Below are 18,301 nucleotides of genomic sequence, written 5' to 3'. Positions count from 1 at the left end.
TCCCTGGAGAAGTCCTGTGTTGCTGACTGCAGCTTCCATTCATATGCTGGTAAGGCAGCAAGGAGGTCAAGGAACAAAGAGCCTACAAATGGTGGTGACTGTGTGTTGAAACATGGACATTATTTACTGAACACTAACTTCAGTTAAAGCTGTAAACACGGATGGCTGTGGAGCTGGGAGACAGAATATTGTTGCTACATGCTAGCAAAGTCCATTAGAAAAAGAAGGTTGTGAGAGCTGAAACAACAACTCTTCAGCTGGTTGCAGCTCCCACTGGGAAGGAATCTACATTCACATTAATTTGATCCCCTAATGACTCCTATTCTTTATCTATCTGTTTTTCTTTTATATGGCTGAAAGCTCTTACTGGATCACGAATTTGCTTGTTTCTTTCTTCCCCATTTCTGCTCTTGGGCTAACAGCCATCGGTTATGTGTCAGGATTTACTAGTGCCTTATTACTGTACCTGTGAGCTCATTTTGGTATCACTTTGCTGTGTCCAAGTTCATGCATTCATAAAAGAAGGTAAATCTATAAAGGACAAAGGGTGGGACAGGTTATGCACATTCTTAATTCAGAGGGTAACTAAGCAGGAGTGCTACAGAAGGTAAAATTGATTTCTCCTTCTTTCCCAGGGCTGACTGCAAGTCACACTTTTCTAATAATACTGGGCAAAATGGAGCTTCTGATCAATGACTCTTAGGTTCTCAATCTAACACCTTCTTTCATAGATCAGGCTTTATGCAAACAGACAATAATTACCAAACATTTGACCCCGAAAAATACATGTGATTTCCTCCTTGTAATTCCACTACCCTGCTTAACCATTGGCAAATCTTAGCATCTCAATTCATTAGACCATGACTTAATGATGGCATTCAGGTGTGTGTTATCCTCAGATGCAATGGGATCAACAGTGTGAGAAAGAGAAATCTGATAGCACGTGTACTCTCAGTATTTCTCACTCACCTGAGCATTTCTGCCTGTATGTATACTGGAGAGGCCTTTTCCAGTTCTCTGAGGGTTCTGCATAACATAAATACAACTTTCCTGTAAGCAAACAGCAAAGTTTTACCTGTAAATGTAACTAGTGCTTCGTCTCTCCATCTCAGAGGCAGTCAAACCTTGTGACCTAAACCCCAGGTATCAAAAGCATTCACCTAGCAGACAGCTGCTAGCTATGTATTTCATAATTTACACCGGAAAGGGATGGTGGTTACAGGCTGATGGTGAGTCCCATGGCAAGCAGGAAGTGCAAGTTGCAGTGGTCCATCTGCTTCCCACTGCTGGATCCTGGATTATTCAGCTTTAGAGCTACAACTGAACTGCCTGTAAGGCAAAAGTCCTCAAAGGCTCTTCTTGGCTAAACTTGGTCCATCCTTCTCTGAATGACATGATGTTCTTTCATGTCTTTTACATTTTTTTACTATTTTATCAACAAATCTCGGGTAAAATTCATGCTGATGCCTTCCATTAAGACACTCTCCAATGATATTAATGTCACATAATATACAGAACATTCTTCTTATGCCCACCAGAAACTGGTGGCAACATGGATTTTATCAGATGTGCTTCTAATTTACATCAACGTGAGTTTGCAAACAGGCCCAACGCAAAGATGATTGGCTCAGTTAGCTTTGCGTAACTATTCTTTGCTATTGAATTTCTGGACAACAGCATCCTTTGGTGGATGGTAACCACAATTGCCACACTCTGTTTAATCACGGTTGGCAGTGTAGTATGTTTTAATTAGCTTACTGTATGTAAGAAATGGGAGGGACTTCACTTTACACAACCACTTCCTCAGTGGACAGTAAGAATCTTTACATTTGTATGTGTGTATGGGGTGTGTGTAGCAGCATACATTTGATAATACTTTTGTAAATGAAAAATACAGAGGATTTCTTTAAAAATGGAAAGGCATAGTAAAAATGTATCACAAAATAAGATACAAAACAAGGGAGCTGGGGGGGAAGGAAAGCAATGGATTTGATTTGCAATGCATTAGCCTCCAAGCCCTGGTACTCAGGCTGAGGAAAGGTATCTGAATGTAGAACTGCTGCTCTGATGTTAAAAGGGATAGAATCCAGCCTTCCGTTTCCTGTGTCAAAAAAACCCCAAACAAAATAAAATCAGTGCTGTACTGAACATACCAAACCAGATCAACAGTGAAGCACAAGAGGATGGTGTCTGAAAGACAGCAGGGATTGGCATGCTACAGCTCAAGATGGCATATTGAGAAGGGAAGAGGGTGGGCATGGGGAATAGAGATATTGGCGTTTAATGTAAGTCATGACTCATCACAGAGTGGTTTGGAGCTAATCTTGTCCTGGATGCTGAAAAAAGCCTTTGGCCCTTTCAGCTTTCCCTTACAGATCATACCTAGTTAACCTGCAACAGTGAATTTTTGCTATCATGGCATTTACTGCTCTTCTACCTGTGTTGTTTTTGGGCCCCCTGAAGAGTATTTTACCCCATAAAAAGCACCAGTGGCTGAGGCCAAAGCTTAACAAAAGACAAAACAGATCTCAGTGTTTGCTTCTGTCCCCTTCCCTCCACATCCCCAGTTCTGAGTGGGAAAATTCCCCTCAAACAGCTCTTAAAGGATGAGCTGCTAGAACATAAGCCTTTAGGGCTAATGATCCACCTCTCCTAAACTTCACATGCTGCACATAGCTGTAAACTTGGACAGACACACACACACACAAAACCCCCTCACCAAACCCAAGAAGAGTCCAGTTTGGTAATAGCCTGAAACTTTGCTTTGCCTCAGGAGTTAACTCTGTAATTTTTCACTGCTAAATCCACTGGACTTGGGCTTCTCTATCAGACTTCAGATGTGTAGCTTTTGGCCTAAAGCTCGTCTAAAGTTTGTTGGCAGTACATTTAAGTTGCTTCAACTGGGCACATATAATCACAGCTGACAAATGAAAACTATTCATTTTGGGCAATGTAATTTCTCAATCAAGCATCTTTTCTGTAAACAGTATATCAGAGAGGGAGGGTGGAATGTCACTACCTGTCCAGAAAGAAGAGTAGAAAAAATGTAAAAAGTCACAGGCTTTGTCTGTATCCCGGAGAAAAACATTAATATCCAGCTGTTATTTAGCTCTCCAGGATAATGACCACTGTCTAGTGTCTAGTATGAGCCTGTGTGAGTTGAGGCTTGCATGTATTTCATGACCCTCAATATTGTTTCATTCAGGGAGCAGGAGAAATCATGTTGCATGTTTTGTCATTATATTTGATTACTGACCACAACAGCATCATTACCATTCCACCTGCCTTCCACCTTCAGGGCTGTAAATGGTTCTTAATGGTAGCATGAAATAATACAGTCTTCCAAAGAATGCTATATATGTTGTAAAAGATGGTTGGTTCTGGAAAGAGCATCCTTAGAAGCACATCTCTGCTGAATGTGATTCGACCCTCTCTATTACTTTTGCTGTCTGCTGCAGTGTTTGAGCTGCATGAAACAGCCAGTGCGTTATTTTACATTTACAAAGAAAAACTGTCTTCTGTTCAGACTGCCCTCGAAGCCAAACACCCAAACTTCATAAATTAACTTTAGAAAACAACGCTACAGTTAAGACTTGTAATCATGCCTCACATGGTGATGGGTCTCACCAATTTGAAAACTAGTCTGCTGTTGGCCCCATCAGGCATGAATCAGCAAACCAAAACACAACCACTGGTAAAACTCTCTGAAAGAGAGCACGCTGAACCTGATCTAAGCGCAGTGCTTGGGTCTCTTGATACAGGGACTGCACTGCCAGGTGATCTGTATTGGCACTTGACTCAGGCACTGTGTTGAACCCTTTAAATGTTTACACCACACAATGCTAGGTGTAAGGAGAGGTGTAATTCATGACATCTGTTGCATGACCCTAGTGTTGAACCTGAACTCACCTGAGGTATTGACAGTTCACAATGAACACTTGCGCACTGTAGGCCACCCAAATTTCCTGAAGAACGTTCTGTATTACATCACAACAAACATTTCCATTTACATCATTAAAAATAATGCTAAACCTTGTCTGCCTACATGTAAATGTATAACTTCCTCAATTTTCTAGAAGTTTGGCATTAGTTTTGCAGAGGACTCTCTCAGGTTTTTCCAGATTGCCCATAAACCATGAGCCATTCAACGACGACTGATTTACAGGATCTAGAGATGCTCAAAATGTGCAAAATTTATAGCACATTCTTCAGATTTAGAATTCAGTAGGGTGTGATTCAGGCTAGCTATGGGACAGTGCTCAGCAACACTTACCTAGAGCAGTCATGTCCAGTCCATGATGAGGGACAGAGGCACCGATTTGGCCGTATGCACTTCCCACCATTTAAGCAAGGCAACTGGCAAACAGCTGCATACAAATATACACACAGGCAAAGTTGCATTAATGAGCACATCCACAACAAGCTGATTAAGAACATGGCACTGAAAATCCAGCCTGCATGATTCTGTTAAGAATAATAAAGTTAAGAATGGACTACTCCCAAAACTATGACTTTAGACATTAGTCCTGAGTCTGTTGTAAAAGATGGTTGGTTCTGGAAAGGGCACCCTTAGAGGCCATCTCTGCTGAATGTGATTTGACCCTCTCTGTTACTTTTGCTGTCTGCTGCAGTGTTTGAGCTGCATGAAACAGCCAGTGTGTTATTTTACATTGGCTTAAAAATTCTGTTATTTTTGCCTCAAGCTGAGGCAAAACCCAAAAAAACTAAAAAAACCAAACCAACAAAAAAAAAAAAAAAGAATGTAATTGGAAGCAGCAGGGGGCTATAAGAGAAGAATCAGAAAATCAACAGGAGAGTAGACCTTACTTCTAGACAGAAAATGTGGGTATTTATTTGAAAGGAATGTGATGGCTAAACAGTGGCCAGAGTGGTAAACTTTTTACCAGAGTGGTAAAAAAGCATAGAAAGAGGCAGCATAAACAGAGACAGTTAAAGTTCAGAAAGCCATTTACAGATAAACAGCAGGCAGGGAGTAAGACTTCACACAATGGCACCTATATGGAGACAAGGAATGGAAGCAGAGAATGCCAGTAAGTTTCTGAAAGACACTGGATAGCTGTAAGAGGTGTGACTAGGTGGTACAGGGCATTTGAATTAGAGAACAAACATCAGCCTGCCTGACAGGGTCCTGCTGGGCCAGCTGTGAAATGGCTGCAACTGCTTTTGCGTGACAGCCTAACCCACAGATATCAACTAAACAAACAGAATTAAAATCTTAAAGTTTTCCTATCAGTTTTGAGACTGGAAGATAAAACACTGTACAATTTACAAACAGATTCAGAGACTCACTTAATGAAGTCCTTCAGATGCGACATATTTATTGCAGAAAGCTGAAAGATGTGAAAACTTTCAAGCAGATAATGCTATATCTAGAGGACAGACCTAAAGCGAGGACAAATGCTAGGAAATATCCTTGCGAGCAATATGCATCAGAAAACACCGAATAAAATGGAAGTACAGGAAATGGAAATGACTAATCACAGGAGTGTGAAAGGAGATGGAAATACACTACTCCAATTCCTCTGGGCCAAACATGAACAAAGGAAGGAGGTCATAGAGATGGACCATCCATGTGCAATTAAATGCACCAAGTTTGTCATGTTGACAATGACTTCCAAATCTGGAATGAAGCATATGAATGAGACACCTTTAGTTCCCACTTTATGCACATGATTATTCCTGTGAGACCAGCAGTTAACCCAAATATTTCTCATTTCACTTTGCTCTGTCATGGCAAAAGGTCAAGACCAGTAAGTAAAATGAGAAGTGGTTTAATAACTTCATAAGCAGTAGTTATGAGCTTTTACAAATAGGCTTTGGTACAGATGCAGTTGCTCACTAGAATTTTTTCTTTAGCTTCTGAAAAGCAGGTCAGCCTGAACAGGTTTGAATTGCTGGCCTAAAAGTGAAAAAGCCATCTATTATCCTCAACCAGCTATGCTGTTATAACTGCAGAATATGTGAGATATGAAAGGAAATGATGCATTACATGCTAGGCAAGTGACCCTTCAAAAGGAGTTCTGAGTTAAAATGTCCACTCTGGAATTTCAATTTGCTGAAGAACGGCTGGCTTTGTAGTATATCACACAGCTTACCCCCAAACTCACTATTCTCCTCAGCTGAACAAATAATATGAACATTCATTAACAAAAGCATAAATTCCCCCTCCAGTTCACCCAATCGGCCACTCCAAAGTCTTGTTGGAAAGCAAAACTGGGCTTTCAAGTTAAGGCCCTGTTAACAATCACTTAAGGTGCACCTGGACAATAAAAATACAGTGAAAAAACTGTAAAATAATTTTTTAAAATTGTTAACATTTATTAGTGATTGAGGTTTAATAATGGCTGAAAGACATTTCAGTGACGACTCAGTTGCTGTGGGTTTTACTGGCTATGTACAGGGACAAGCCTTTCAAAAAGTGACACTTGTTTAGTCTTGATGTGGAACCATATATCCCAAACTTGTGTTCAAATACTATCCCCAATTGCAAATCAGCCTCATCTGACACAGGTCTGGAGGCTAGAATCACTTCCCTCGTGACCCCTCATTATTTTGGTGTGCTACTTGCCCTTTGGCCTTGGTGAGGGGCAAATAAGAGATCTAGCAATATGCAGCACATGTTAAATTTGTCCAGAGAACTTAGATGATACTTAATGCAAAGCACCCACATGGGTACCATATACCCATTAAACTCAACCATCCTTAAACAAATTCTTGCTTTATGCCTAGGTTAGAACTCAGGCAGTAAGTGGGAGTCCCCAAACCAGACAGCTATGTGGTGGAAAACCTGCAGGTTGATTGTGAGCTTAATGGTGACCTGCATGTGCTGAAGATAAAAACGAAATTGTTTTCTTGGAATGGACAGTCTAGTTTTATTCTTCTCTTTGGAAATCTGCTCTCCCCTGCACTGCTTTATGCAGCGAGCACTCTTGTGAATGCTCTCTGTCCTTCCTGGGAGTAAAGTTTTCTTAGGATTTTAAAGACTCATCAGGGACTACTCTAAGAATAGCTTACACCTGGGGACAGCAAATGCTCCAGAATTATTATTGCAGGTCTGGGTTTTTCCTGTGAGAAGCTTAGCACTGCTACAGAGTCATTAGAGAAACATGCTAGGTGTTCACAGTAGAGTCACAAAAAGTGAGAAGAAAATGCAGGGTGAAGGAGTTTTACCCATACTGCAGCGTGATCCAGTCCATCCGGGGGGGCAGTCACACTGGTAAGGGGCTACGCAGCGACCTCCATTGAGACATGGCAGAATGCATATTGCTAAGGAGAGGAGAAGAGAACCAGTGAAAAGAATTATCTCCCATGAAAGCAAAGAATAAAGTGTGCAAGAAAATTAACTTATCTTTAATTAGAAACGGTACTACCCCTTGAAGTGTTTGCATGCAGTGTTGGAAGAGCTGAGTAGTATCTACCCCCATGATCAGCAAATGACTGGTGTGGCAGCCAGAAATGAGAAGGAATGATGACAAAACTAATGGACACTCTGGAGCAATTGCCAGAGTCTTCAGATGCTTGTAGGATTGAGCTTACTGGAAAGGAGCAAGGCTGTTTGCTTGTTTCTCACATGTAATATCCACAGATGTTTTCCACTTCTGTGAAGGTGGCTAACAAAATCAGTCCACGTTTCACTTACAAATAATTGGATTGCTTGTGGATTCCCTGGGGTCCCACAACGTAACATCCAGAACAAGTTTACCCATGCATTGCCCATAGAAAAACACTTGGTCTGGGTCAGTGAAAGCATGCTGAGACAGGTGACATCACAAGCTCCCCCATGGAGCGACGGCTTTTGATACAAGGCATTTTGGGCACAACAGGTTGACTGTAGCTAGAAGCTTTGGGGAAGAAACATAGCAGATACCAAGCAGCTGATGTCCTCTGGACGGAGCACCAATCTACTTCTGTGAGCAGATCTGAAAAACTGTCCAGTGTGCACACTGTTCATTACTTAGTACCTTCACAAAATTACCATCTCCACTGCTCTAACTAATGAGGTGCTTGTGTGAACACGCTCTAATAACAGCATGGGTTGAGCTGGGTCTCAAATCTGGACCCTTCAGTGGCACTTCCAGTGAAGTTTTATAATGGGAAGGTGGATGGGGGCTGCAGATGAACGACGCAGAGGTTATTCCTCTTCTGCTGCACAGCAGAGGTGAAGCTGATTAGGTAAAATCAGCCTGGATAAAAAAAGAATAGTGAACTTTCACAGAGCTCGCAGGACTAACCCGTATCACCATGTATTAAACCAGAAGTGCTCTCCATGTTTTTTAGAGTGGTTTGGCCTCTCTCAGGAAGACAAATTTATCTTGTTATCTGTGGAATGTACTGTGAACTACAAGGTGACTGATTCTCTCAGAGCTCTGTGGCCTCGCTGTGGCCTGATTCTGACATACCTCTGAGCAATGCTAGCACTCAAAAACCCCGACTTCCAGAAGAGGCCCTCAACTCCAAAGACTACATCTATTTTTTCTGTTCACTGGTGCACCCTGCTTGACAAGCAATGCTGCAAAATTGAGGCAGCCCTAACCAACTGTGGGAATTCTTTCCCCCTCTCCTTGCTACTTATGGCAAAGTAAAGGAAAAAAAAAAAACCCAGAGCTAGTGCCTATATCTACATGAAGAGTGATCTGGCTAGTCAGCTGCCTGTTTATTTTCCTCATACAGGAAAACAGGGTCTGAATTGGGAAGAATGACTAGGGGCATGAAATATGTCCTCTGGTCCTGAAGAATGCATTAAATACCATAATAACGGTAAGGTAAGGAAATCAATTGTGGCATACCAAACACTATTCTGCCAGATGCAATACTCTTCTGCTGAAACTGAACATACTGAGGACTGAGTTTGCATATCTGGCTGAGGTGGTACTGGCAGACATAGGGACAGCAAAAGAGGGGCTGTGCGAATGCACCACATAGCTGGAATTTCCATAAATGCAGAAGGATAAACTGGCTGAACCTCCTCTCCATGTACACTCAGAGCTAGGGAAAGTGACACCTCCTCAGCTGCAGTGTTCTTGGACACAATAAACCTTAATGTCAGAGCCATACTAAGTACTAAATACAGCAGGGGTACTTTCCTTTTCTATCCACACAAACCTACGTGTACAGTAATAAGGCTTCTTTTGCAGCAGCAAGGCCAGCACAAAAGGGTTAGCTCTTCCAAATTCCTAAGATCATTCTGAAGAAAATGGGAAACATGGCACAACCTGGCATCCTCAGTGTCACCCAGGGAATCTCTGACGGACCCAAGAGTCAGATTTGGCTCTTTTCAACCAGAACAGATCCAGTTCTCCAACTATACAGAGTTCCAAGCCAAGGAAAGCCAGCTCTGATTTTTTGGGGTACAGGTACACAGGACAGGAAGCACAGCATGGAAAAGGTGCCACAGTTGTATTATTGAACATGAATTCATCAGGTTGATAATCACAGACTGATAAAAAACGAAGCCATGAAACACATGCAGTCACCAGAAGAACACTCACTTCTCTTTTGTTCTAATTCCTGTTCTTTCCCCCAAACTATCATGTATTGCTATCAGAAACAGACTTGGGAGAGCTGAAGCAGGCTGTTCTTCTACCATAGTGAAAGATCACCCACAAATAAAATCACATCAATTATAACAGTGCTTGTTTTGGTTTGGACATGTCAGGGGATGGTCATTTGTCTAGAAAAAAGCAAGCAATGAGCTGGTCCTTTCTGTTCTTTCTAATCCATGAAGCAGACTAAAGTAATGATTTTTATGTTTTTGGCTCCTATGCCTTTAATTTTCCTACCTGGTTCACTGCAATAAATTCACTTGTCTTACCAACAACATCCTTAAAATTACACTCAGAGATGATATACATACGTTCTTCACAGAGGCGACCCATCCAGCCATCTGGACATGAGCAGGCATTTGGTCGCTCACAGATGCCACCGTTCTGACATGGGAACCGACAGACAGCTGAAAACCGACAGACAGATGACAAACTCAAGATGGTTAATAAGAAGCTTAGTAATTCAAAAACTTGCACATATCTTTAAAGTTGCAAAGTTTAGAGGAGAACAAACAAATGTAGTGAAGTTCAGAAACGTGACTGATTTCAAGGGCTACGTTTTTTTTTTTGGCTCTATGTGTCCAACTAGATACTGTGAGCAAGAATGTGTAAAAATTGTCCATGGCAAGAATAAAAACTGATAAATTTTCAGCGCAGCTGGGAAAATTATTTGGATAATGTTTCAAGACTGATGCTATGCTTTATCTGCTTTTCACCACTCATTTTTGTAAAATAAAACAAAGAATCCCCACCCCAAACAAAAACTACTACCTTTTTTGTTTGTTTGTTTTTTCTCTTCTAAATTGAATGTAAAATAAAATCAAGGTTTCTTCTAACCATGGTATGAAGCACTAAGATAATGCCATCTTGCATATTGCAAAAGTAAGATTAAACACTGTGGTAAAACAAGTAATTTTTATTGCACTATAATCCAGTGTAATGAGAAGTGTGATCATAAACCTCACTTAACTTCAATGCTGACTGGTGGTCCATGGCTTGCACATCTGTTAATAAGCACCTGATCATAAATGTGAGGAATCTGAAGAAGTGGACTGCATTGCACTAGTCTAATAATGTTGCCTGGACTGGAGGGGCTTTGGACTTCATAATTGTTACTGCATGATGCTGCACCGTATCTTGGGGCTAATACATTAGGGAAAGCAGGACTACTTTACAAAATTGGGTGGTAAGCTAAGTACAAACATGTTAGACTTAAAGATCATCGGAGGAAGTACAATCCTTGTCATACTGGTGTACATACTACATGCAGAAGATCAAAAATTGTGGCTTTGAGATGATACTGCAAAACAAACAAGTAATCAGACTAACTTCTAATAAGTGGTAGTTATAAACACAGAGTAACCTCAGGAAACAGTCTGAACTGTTAATTGCACCCTACCTTTAATTAGTTATGAGGTGTGCAAAATGCGATTTAGGCTTTGAGTGTTTCAGGTCTTGTTCAATGTTAGTGTTAAATACAAGCAGTGGTTTAGCATACTGAAACACTGCTCAGACCTGAGCTCTGTGTTGGACCGAATGTAAATCTTCCCCTGATAGAGCCAAACGTGAGTCACTCTTGCAGCTAAGACATACCAAGCTGCAAGCTACGGCTTGGAGTCTGTTGAAATCAGGCCAAAGCTTTTGCCATTTAAGAGTCTTCCCATCAAATCTCAGCTGATAATAATAATGGGAAGAGACTTTAGGCCCTGGCAGGTTCGCAGACGTTGCAGTATGTTAACAGGCATTTTGAACAATTTTTCTTGTAAAAATATCTAGGACTACGCAGACAGCTTGTCTCTGGGTGTTGACTAAAGCAGAAAAGTGTGCCAACCGGATTTCTTCTGTGCACTGAAAAATTACAGAAGTTGATTAAAAAACCATTTAAAGCTTTGTGTGATCCACACCACTAAAATTATATCCCTTGAATGTATAATGGGATGAGAGATAAAAAGTTTCTGTATAAATGATATCCCATGATAAATTCAAGGCCCATGAAAAATAGTCTCTGAAATGTATTTTCTCTCTCTCTGTCAGTGGAGAAGATATTCTCATTCTCATTCATGTGAATTACAGAAATCACTCTGAAAGTCAATTCCATCCTGGTCAGCAATCCGGGATCTCGGGCAGAGATAGGCTTTTTCTGGATTTCTGCCCAGGCTCTTGTGAAACTCACTAAGACACTATCATTCCTAGGTGTGCACTTGTTAAACACCAATTTAGGCAGGCAGAGACTCTGTGTCTGTAGCTGTGGGGATTATTCTTCACTTGACAGACAAGACTAGAGAAAGTCTTGGGGTGGGGAGATGTCATTATCTTTTTTTGCTATTGTAAAAGCAAGCACAGCAAATGGAGTCCTGATGTGCTGGGGAGAGAATGGGAACCATGAACTGTGACTTCAGTTAGTGGTAGCAGATCTCATATCCATGGTATCAATCTTACTCTTCGAGAGCCCCCTGCTAAGTCCATGCCTGAGAGTTATTTCCACAGGACACAAAGATGTTACACTGCTGCAAGAACAAACATGGGTAAGAAGGGGAAAAAATAATTTCTGATCTGTTTGCAGCTTTGCCAAAAATCTTTCCTGTTGTTGCAAGTGAACAATTTCCTCCATGTCTCAGCTGTCCTCTAGTAATGCCATCCAAATGGCTGATGGGGTATGAACCTTTCGGTTGGCAGCTCTACACTGACCACTCCTATTCAACAAGAAGACAGCAGAGAGCAAACAACACAGATTTTAGAGCATTTCAAAGAGAAGAAATAGGAGGCAAACAAGCTGTGTGCATCTGTGCAGCCTGCTGAGTCCTGCAGGTGTTTGTGATTGGCAGATTCAGGCTCACACTTCTCACCCCTGAAACTCAGACCAGAATCTGGCCTGCAACCTCTAACCAGCAGTGATTCAGGCAAGTGCAGCTGTGGTGAGGGCTCTTCCTAAGAAGCTAACAAAATCTGATTTTTAATTATAATATTTATGTTAACTAACCTGTTCAACCAGACCAGAACATTTCAAGCAGGCTTAGGACACATGCATAATCAACTCACAGAGCCAAAACGAAGAAATGCAGCATGAGTCATTACAAACAGTGCTTTTATGTCGCTTCTGATGTAGACCACAAAGGCTTGGGTGCTGTAGGCCTTTTGTTAGGCAAATCCCTCAAATGAATTATGAAGCAATTGTAATAGATTATTTTGACATGTGTCATGAAAACACAGGTCGGTCATCTCAGAAACATCTTTAGTCCTTTTTAGTTCCTCTTCAGGTAAAAAGCAGGGGGGAAATTGTTATTTGTCTTCCTTAGTACACCAAAGGATACATTATTCTGCTTTGTTCTCCTGCATTATATCCTGATCATCTGTCCACCTCATCACTTCATTTTTTGGAAATGATTTTCCCTAATACTTATTCCCCTGAGCAGTCCTAGTAGTCTCCATAATGTTGCAAACAGGACATATGTTTGACAGTTCTTTGCAGGCCAGTCCTTCCAGGTTGCTAGTTACCAGTGGCAAGAACTTCTCCTAGTAGAAAATTACATCACTTGGCATAAAGTAGCATTCTCTGTAACTCCTACTTATTAAATAAGAATAAAAAGTAAAGCTGGCAATATTAAAGGGGCAGTTGAAAAATCCAAAGTGTTACAATCTGAAGAGAAAATATCCAAACAGTTTTGCTAATGAATTGTAGCTTAGGTCGTGTAGCTGATACACAGAGAAATCCATTGAATTCTGTAGTCACCACAGTTTAGAAATAAATTACATGATAAATTGCAGACTTTTCAGACAGGGCTGGGAGTGTAAATTTCTAACAGGACTTTTGGATACCTCTTAACATCTGAAGTAATTCAGGTGTTTTTACTGTAAATCTTCTCTACTTGGCTACTTGACAGGTGATTCTTCATGGCAGTGGGAAGCCATGGTCACATAACCATGAGAAACCTGGTTTTCAAGAGCAGGTTCTCTAATTCCTGAAATGTTCAGGAGTTACCTGCCCACTTTGGCCCTGCAGCTTAAATAGAGTGCCTGTTTTCATAGAACAGGGCACCTCAGCTTGTCTAGGTCTTAACAGTCGTAATATTTTGCTGTCAGAATTCATTAAAAAAATGACAAGGAGACCCTGACTAGACAGGCTTAGCACAGTATAGAATCCTCTGTCTCCAAAGGGCTTCTGACCTAAACAGAAAATCTCTTAAGGAAGAAGAAACTACTGTTGTTTCTATTTTCAACACAGGGACCTGAGATTTGCAGGCGAGGCAGACCTGACAACTTTGATGATGGCTCTAATGTTCCCAGACGAGCGTTCTGGCACCTTTCTTCTTCTGTGGGAGTTCTTGAACTTAGGGAATCGGTCTCCTTGTGACTGGCCACTGATGTGCTCTAGAGTTTTTTGCTCTTAATTCTCACATTTCTAAAAAAATTAGCTAAGTCTCAATTTGTAGTATGGTTGCTGAGATAACACCATCTGAGATAAGATTTCACAGTGCAGCTAACTCATGGCTCTCCAACTGCCCAGCAGCAGGCTAGTCAAGCTTCTGACAGAGAAATGGTAGATGGCAAGGTCTCTTCCATCAAAGTCCTGTGACCCTGGAACCCTTTTGCTATGCGTCTTACTTGGTTTTAAGCTAGTGTTTGAAGATGCTTCTACCTTTTTTAACTGTGTAGTTTATAATCTCTTCTGTTTTGGGCTGTTTCCCCCCACTTTCTGTTCAAAACTTTTTATTTATTTGAATCTTCTGCATGGAAGAGTTAATTCTGTAATTTAAACATGAGATTTTTTTTTAGCTCAACAAGCCAGAAAGTAACATTTTCCTGCTGGTATGTCAGGGCTGGAAAAGTGAGACTTTGTCTTTTTGTTAGAACTACGAATTTTTTGCAGTACTTAGTGCGTATTATTTAGTGAGCTCTATCAACCTATTCTTAAGCACCTTATTACAAAAAAATTTTCAGGAGCTGCCAACCTCTGAACAGAGTGAGAGACTAAGCACCTACTGGATCTCTTACTTTGTTTTCTGTAGTGCTTCATCTTTGAAAAACTCACTGGTGGTGCTTATCTGAAACGGCTCAGCACGTCAGAAAGATGAATGTGTCTGTCACTTTCTCACAAAAGACGTGAGAAGAGAGGATGTATGGTGTAGGATACAACACTGTAGCAAAAGAAAATGTATGTAGTGGTGACTAAAGAGAAAAATTGTGGAAGCCCTCTCTTTCACTTGGAAATAAAGCAACACCCTGTACTTTAAACACCCTGGGTGAAACCAAATGACTGCACTGAAACTAACAAAAAATTTCACTTTCACTTTTATTGCAGCTAGAATGACATCTCCATGCTTATGGCAAGTTAAGATACGCTTCTGTTCGTATAAAACCCTTACCTTTGCAGGTAGGTGGTGTTGTCCATGTTCCATTTTCTAAGCATATGCTCCGCAGGGGCCCCTCCAGCATGTACCCACTGTAGCATGAATAGGTGATCATGTCTCCATACTGATAGAAGCTACCACGAATCAGAGCATTCTCTGTGTGAGCTGGGGGGCCGCAAGATATCTCTAAACAAAAGAAATCACCCAAAGGCTGGTAAACTGCAATGCCTAGACAACACCATTTCTAACACCGGACACAGTGCTTTGCACCAAGGACCTGGGAGATGCCAAAGAGACACCTCTGACAGGAGATCTGTAAGCTGAACTTTGTGGTGCAGACATTCAGAGGGAGAACCTGTACGTACACTCAGTGAGCAGTAGATGGCCAGGAACGGCAGTTGTAGGCTACGCAACAATTGTTATATGCACCATATAGATCATAAACTTCAAATGGTCCCAGGGTATACATGAGACTGGGTTTGTGGAGTGAAGTGATGTTGTCTGAACAATATCTCTTGCAAGAAGCCAAAAAGCTTTCAGACATGCCTGCAAAAGGACACCATGCCTTCTGTCACTGTCAATAAATACAATAAAAGGCAGCACCATTCCCTACAACCCTCATCTCATCACCCATAAACTCACAGGTTTAGGGAATCAAACAATAAATCCCAGCTCCGGTGCTCGCAAAACATTAATTGAGAAGAAAATTACAGTAGGACCTAGTGGTATGATGAATGCTCTTGGGGCATCAACCCACACAGAAATATTCTAGGTTAAAGAAACAACTCTGTCAGAGAGAAAAAAGAAATAGCTCTTCTGTAGAGCTTCTTAGGTCACCTCTATGTGCCTGAATCCCTCGGAGTGACCCACCTCTCCAAATGGCAATAGCAGATAGAAGCTCTCTTCTTCAAGAATAACTGCATCTAGCTGAAGAGCTCTGCTGATTTGTCCGTGCTGTCATGTTCCTGCGTGATAAAGCCCTCTGCAAAACACCAAGCCGCTGTGGAACTGAACCTCATGTACTTACTTTCACACTTAGCTGTTGCTGGAGTCCAGGTCTCATCAGGATTACAGGTGATCACAGACTGCCCTTTCAGTTGGTAGCCTTCCCTGCACCTGATGGATACGTTCTGACCAACATAAAAATCCACCTCGGACAGAAGGGCATTCTCTGGGATTATGAAAGGCACAGGACAAGGGTTTGCTGTTCAAAGAAACGGTGTGAGGAAAAAAGAGAAGCAAGGAAAAAGGGATGGAAGGAAGGAAAGAAGAGCATACTTTAGAACAGTTTCTGAAAATTTCAAAATCATATGAAAAGCAATAGAAATGGATGCTGCATGCAAGTCTAACTTGTATTTTGATGTAACGTTATGAGATTTGGGGTTTGCTTCTCTGCTGTCACATCACCTGCTACCATACTCTACTGATGCCAGTGAAGACATTCTAAGGATTTAAGTAAGAAATATCCTACCTGTTAGTATCAAACCATTCGCTCTTATCCTTCCTTTTTATCATAACCTTACTATAAAAAAGAGCCAGTCCTATCCTACTTCTTGTTCTGAAGGGCTGGACCAATAAAGAGCAGCAAAAATCCAGGCGTTTGAGGAAAGACTTACAATAATATTAATCAGATTTTAGAATTTATCTGATAATCATACCTATTGCTGGCTATAAGCTTCTGAAATATTTTTGCATAGTCTATTGAATGTAGAAAAGGTTGGACTCTATACAGTAGAGATTGATGCCAGTTTCCTGAAACTGGAATCCTGTGAGTCCTTTTAATATGAAAACTAAATATCTCAATTAACAACTCTAAGACTACAGTAGATCTTAAAATTAGTTACGGACATATAGAGCAACAAGGAAGGCCATTGTGTGTGTGTGCGTAGCAAGCATATGTAAGGTGCCTTTTCACAGAATCACAGAATAATTTATACAGCCATTAAGTCCAACCTCCTTCTCAAAGCAGGGCCTGCTAGGTCAGAGGTCGCTCTGGGACTTGACCAGCTGAAGTTTGAGTATCTCCAAGGATGGAGATTTCATTTCCTCTCTGGGTCCCTCTTCCTATGACTGCTATGATGGTGAAGTTTCTTCAGATACTTCATTTTCTTTGTTGCAATTTGTGTCCACTGCTTCTCATCCTACCACCGTGCACCTCTGAGAAGAGTCTGGCTCTTTTTTCTCTACACCCTCCTAATAGGCAATTGTAGACAACAATAAAGCCTCTGTTTTGCCTTGTCCTCCAAAATTTTCTCTCAGCTGCTCCACACATATCAAGTGGTTGACTACAGTTAACTCAATTTTATATCAGCTTTCCAAACACAGAAAGTTATGCAAAATACAGCTCATTCCTTTACTGTCACAAAAATACGCTCAGACAAGTTAATGCTTTAATGTATCTCAGCACCTGCTCCCTTTGTTCCTCTGTAAAAATGGGATGTGCACCAAGAAACACCTCACTGTAGGCCAAACCAATTTTTAAAACTGCAAGTGACAGATTCTGCTCATGACCACTTCAGAAGAAAATTACAGTACATATTTACAAAAATCTGCAAAAATTGCTCTCCTCTGTTGTTGGTTTAAATGAAGAGCAGCCTAGCCTTCAGTGCTTATAAATTGAGACCACTTTTCCAGTACAAAGCAAACACACACGTTTACAGAGAGGCAAGGGATTACTCCATCTTCCATCTCTTGTGCACTCTGCTGCAGGTTCCCCTTCCAAGCTGTATCCCCTCTCACAGGAGTATGCTACTGTACTGCCAACTGTATTGTTTTCATAAATCGCCTTCCCATTCAGCAAAGAAACTGGAACTTTGCATCTGGTCTCTGCAAAGGAAGAGCTCTCATTAATTCAGCCTGATATTAGACCTGGACTTCCAACAATTCCTGAATTACTCACACTGTATGTTTAAAGTAGCAGCCACAGCCTAGTAAGTCATGAGGGGCACTGAGGGAGAGTTCAGTAGCCCTGGGAAGGAAATGTAGCCAAGCTAGAGAAGGAGCTCCTCCCAGTGATCGAGAAAAGCCACAGCCCCGTTTTTCAGGTCAGCAAAATGTGGCAGTGATGGGGAGAAGAGGACACATTTATGACTTCATACTGGGGTCAGTGGGGCAAAAACATGGAAATGGTTCTTTCTTGCCACTGACGGATACCTAGAAACTTGCAGCCCTTTGCACACCTACAAGAAATACTAGGTGAGATGCAGGATGGGTTTGGTGCAAGATGCTGACACTTAACTAATTGCTCCCCTCAGGATTCTCAGCTGTGTTTCTAAAGCCAGCAGGCAGACAGTCCAAGCTGGGTTTCCATTGCTACATGAGAAACTCTGCTCTGTGTTCTATTTTCCACACAGTTTTCCTAGGTAGTCTGTGTAATGGGATGACTGAAGA

The 18,301-nt window shown here is 41.3% G+C and overlaps 1 protein-coding gene across 1 annotated transcript in view; it reads right to left on the bottom strand.

Annotated features, from left to right (window-relative positions):
• Nucleotides 1-2,070: 2,070 nt before the first annotated feature.
• Nucleotides 2,071-18,301, bottom strand: part of SVEP1 (sushi, von Willebrand factor type A, EGF and pentraxin domain containing 1) — a gene marked incomplete at its 5' end in the record, with an annotated part of 105,546 nt that continues 89,315 nt past the window's right edge. Inside the window, 7 exons of the mRNA XM_010141522.1 lie at nt 2,071-2,101; nt 4,274-4,367; nt 7,192-7,287; nt 9,875-9,970; nt 14,927-15,097; nt 15,939-16,115; nt 17,564-17,737. Coding sequence (XP_010139824.1) covers nt 2,071-2,101; nt 4,274-4,367; nt 7,192-7,287; nt 9,875-9,970; nt 14,927-15,097; nt 15,939-16,115; nt 17,564-17,737 — 839 coding nt within the window. The remainder of the gene's footprint in view (nt 2,102-4,273; nt 4,368-7,191; nt 7,288-9,874; nt 9,971-14,926; nt 15,098-15,938; nt 16,116-17,563; nt 17,738-18,301) is intronic.

This window comes from Buceros rhinoceros, unplaced genomic scaffold (assembly GCF_000710305.1).
Source record: "Buceros rhinoceros silvestris isolate BGI_N320 unplaced genomic scaffold, ASM71030v1 scaffold15458, whole genome shotgun sequence".
Classification (NCBI taxonomy): Eukaryota; Metazoa; Chordata; class Aves; order Bucerotiformes; family Bucerotidae; genus Buceros; species Buceros rhinoceros.
Note: the sequence above shows the minus strand (reverse complement) of the source record. Positions and strands in the feature narration are given on the sequence as shown.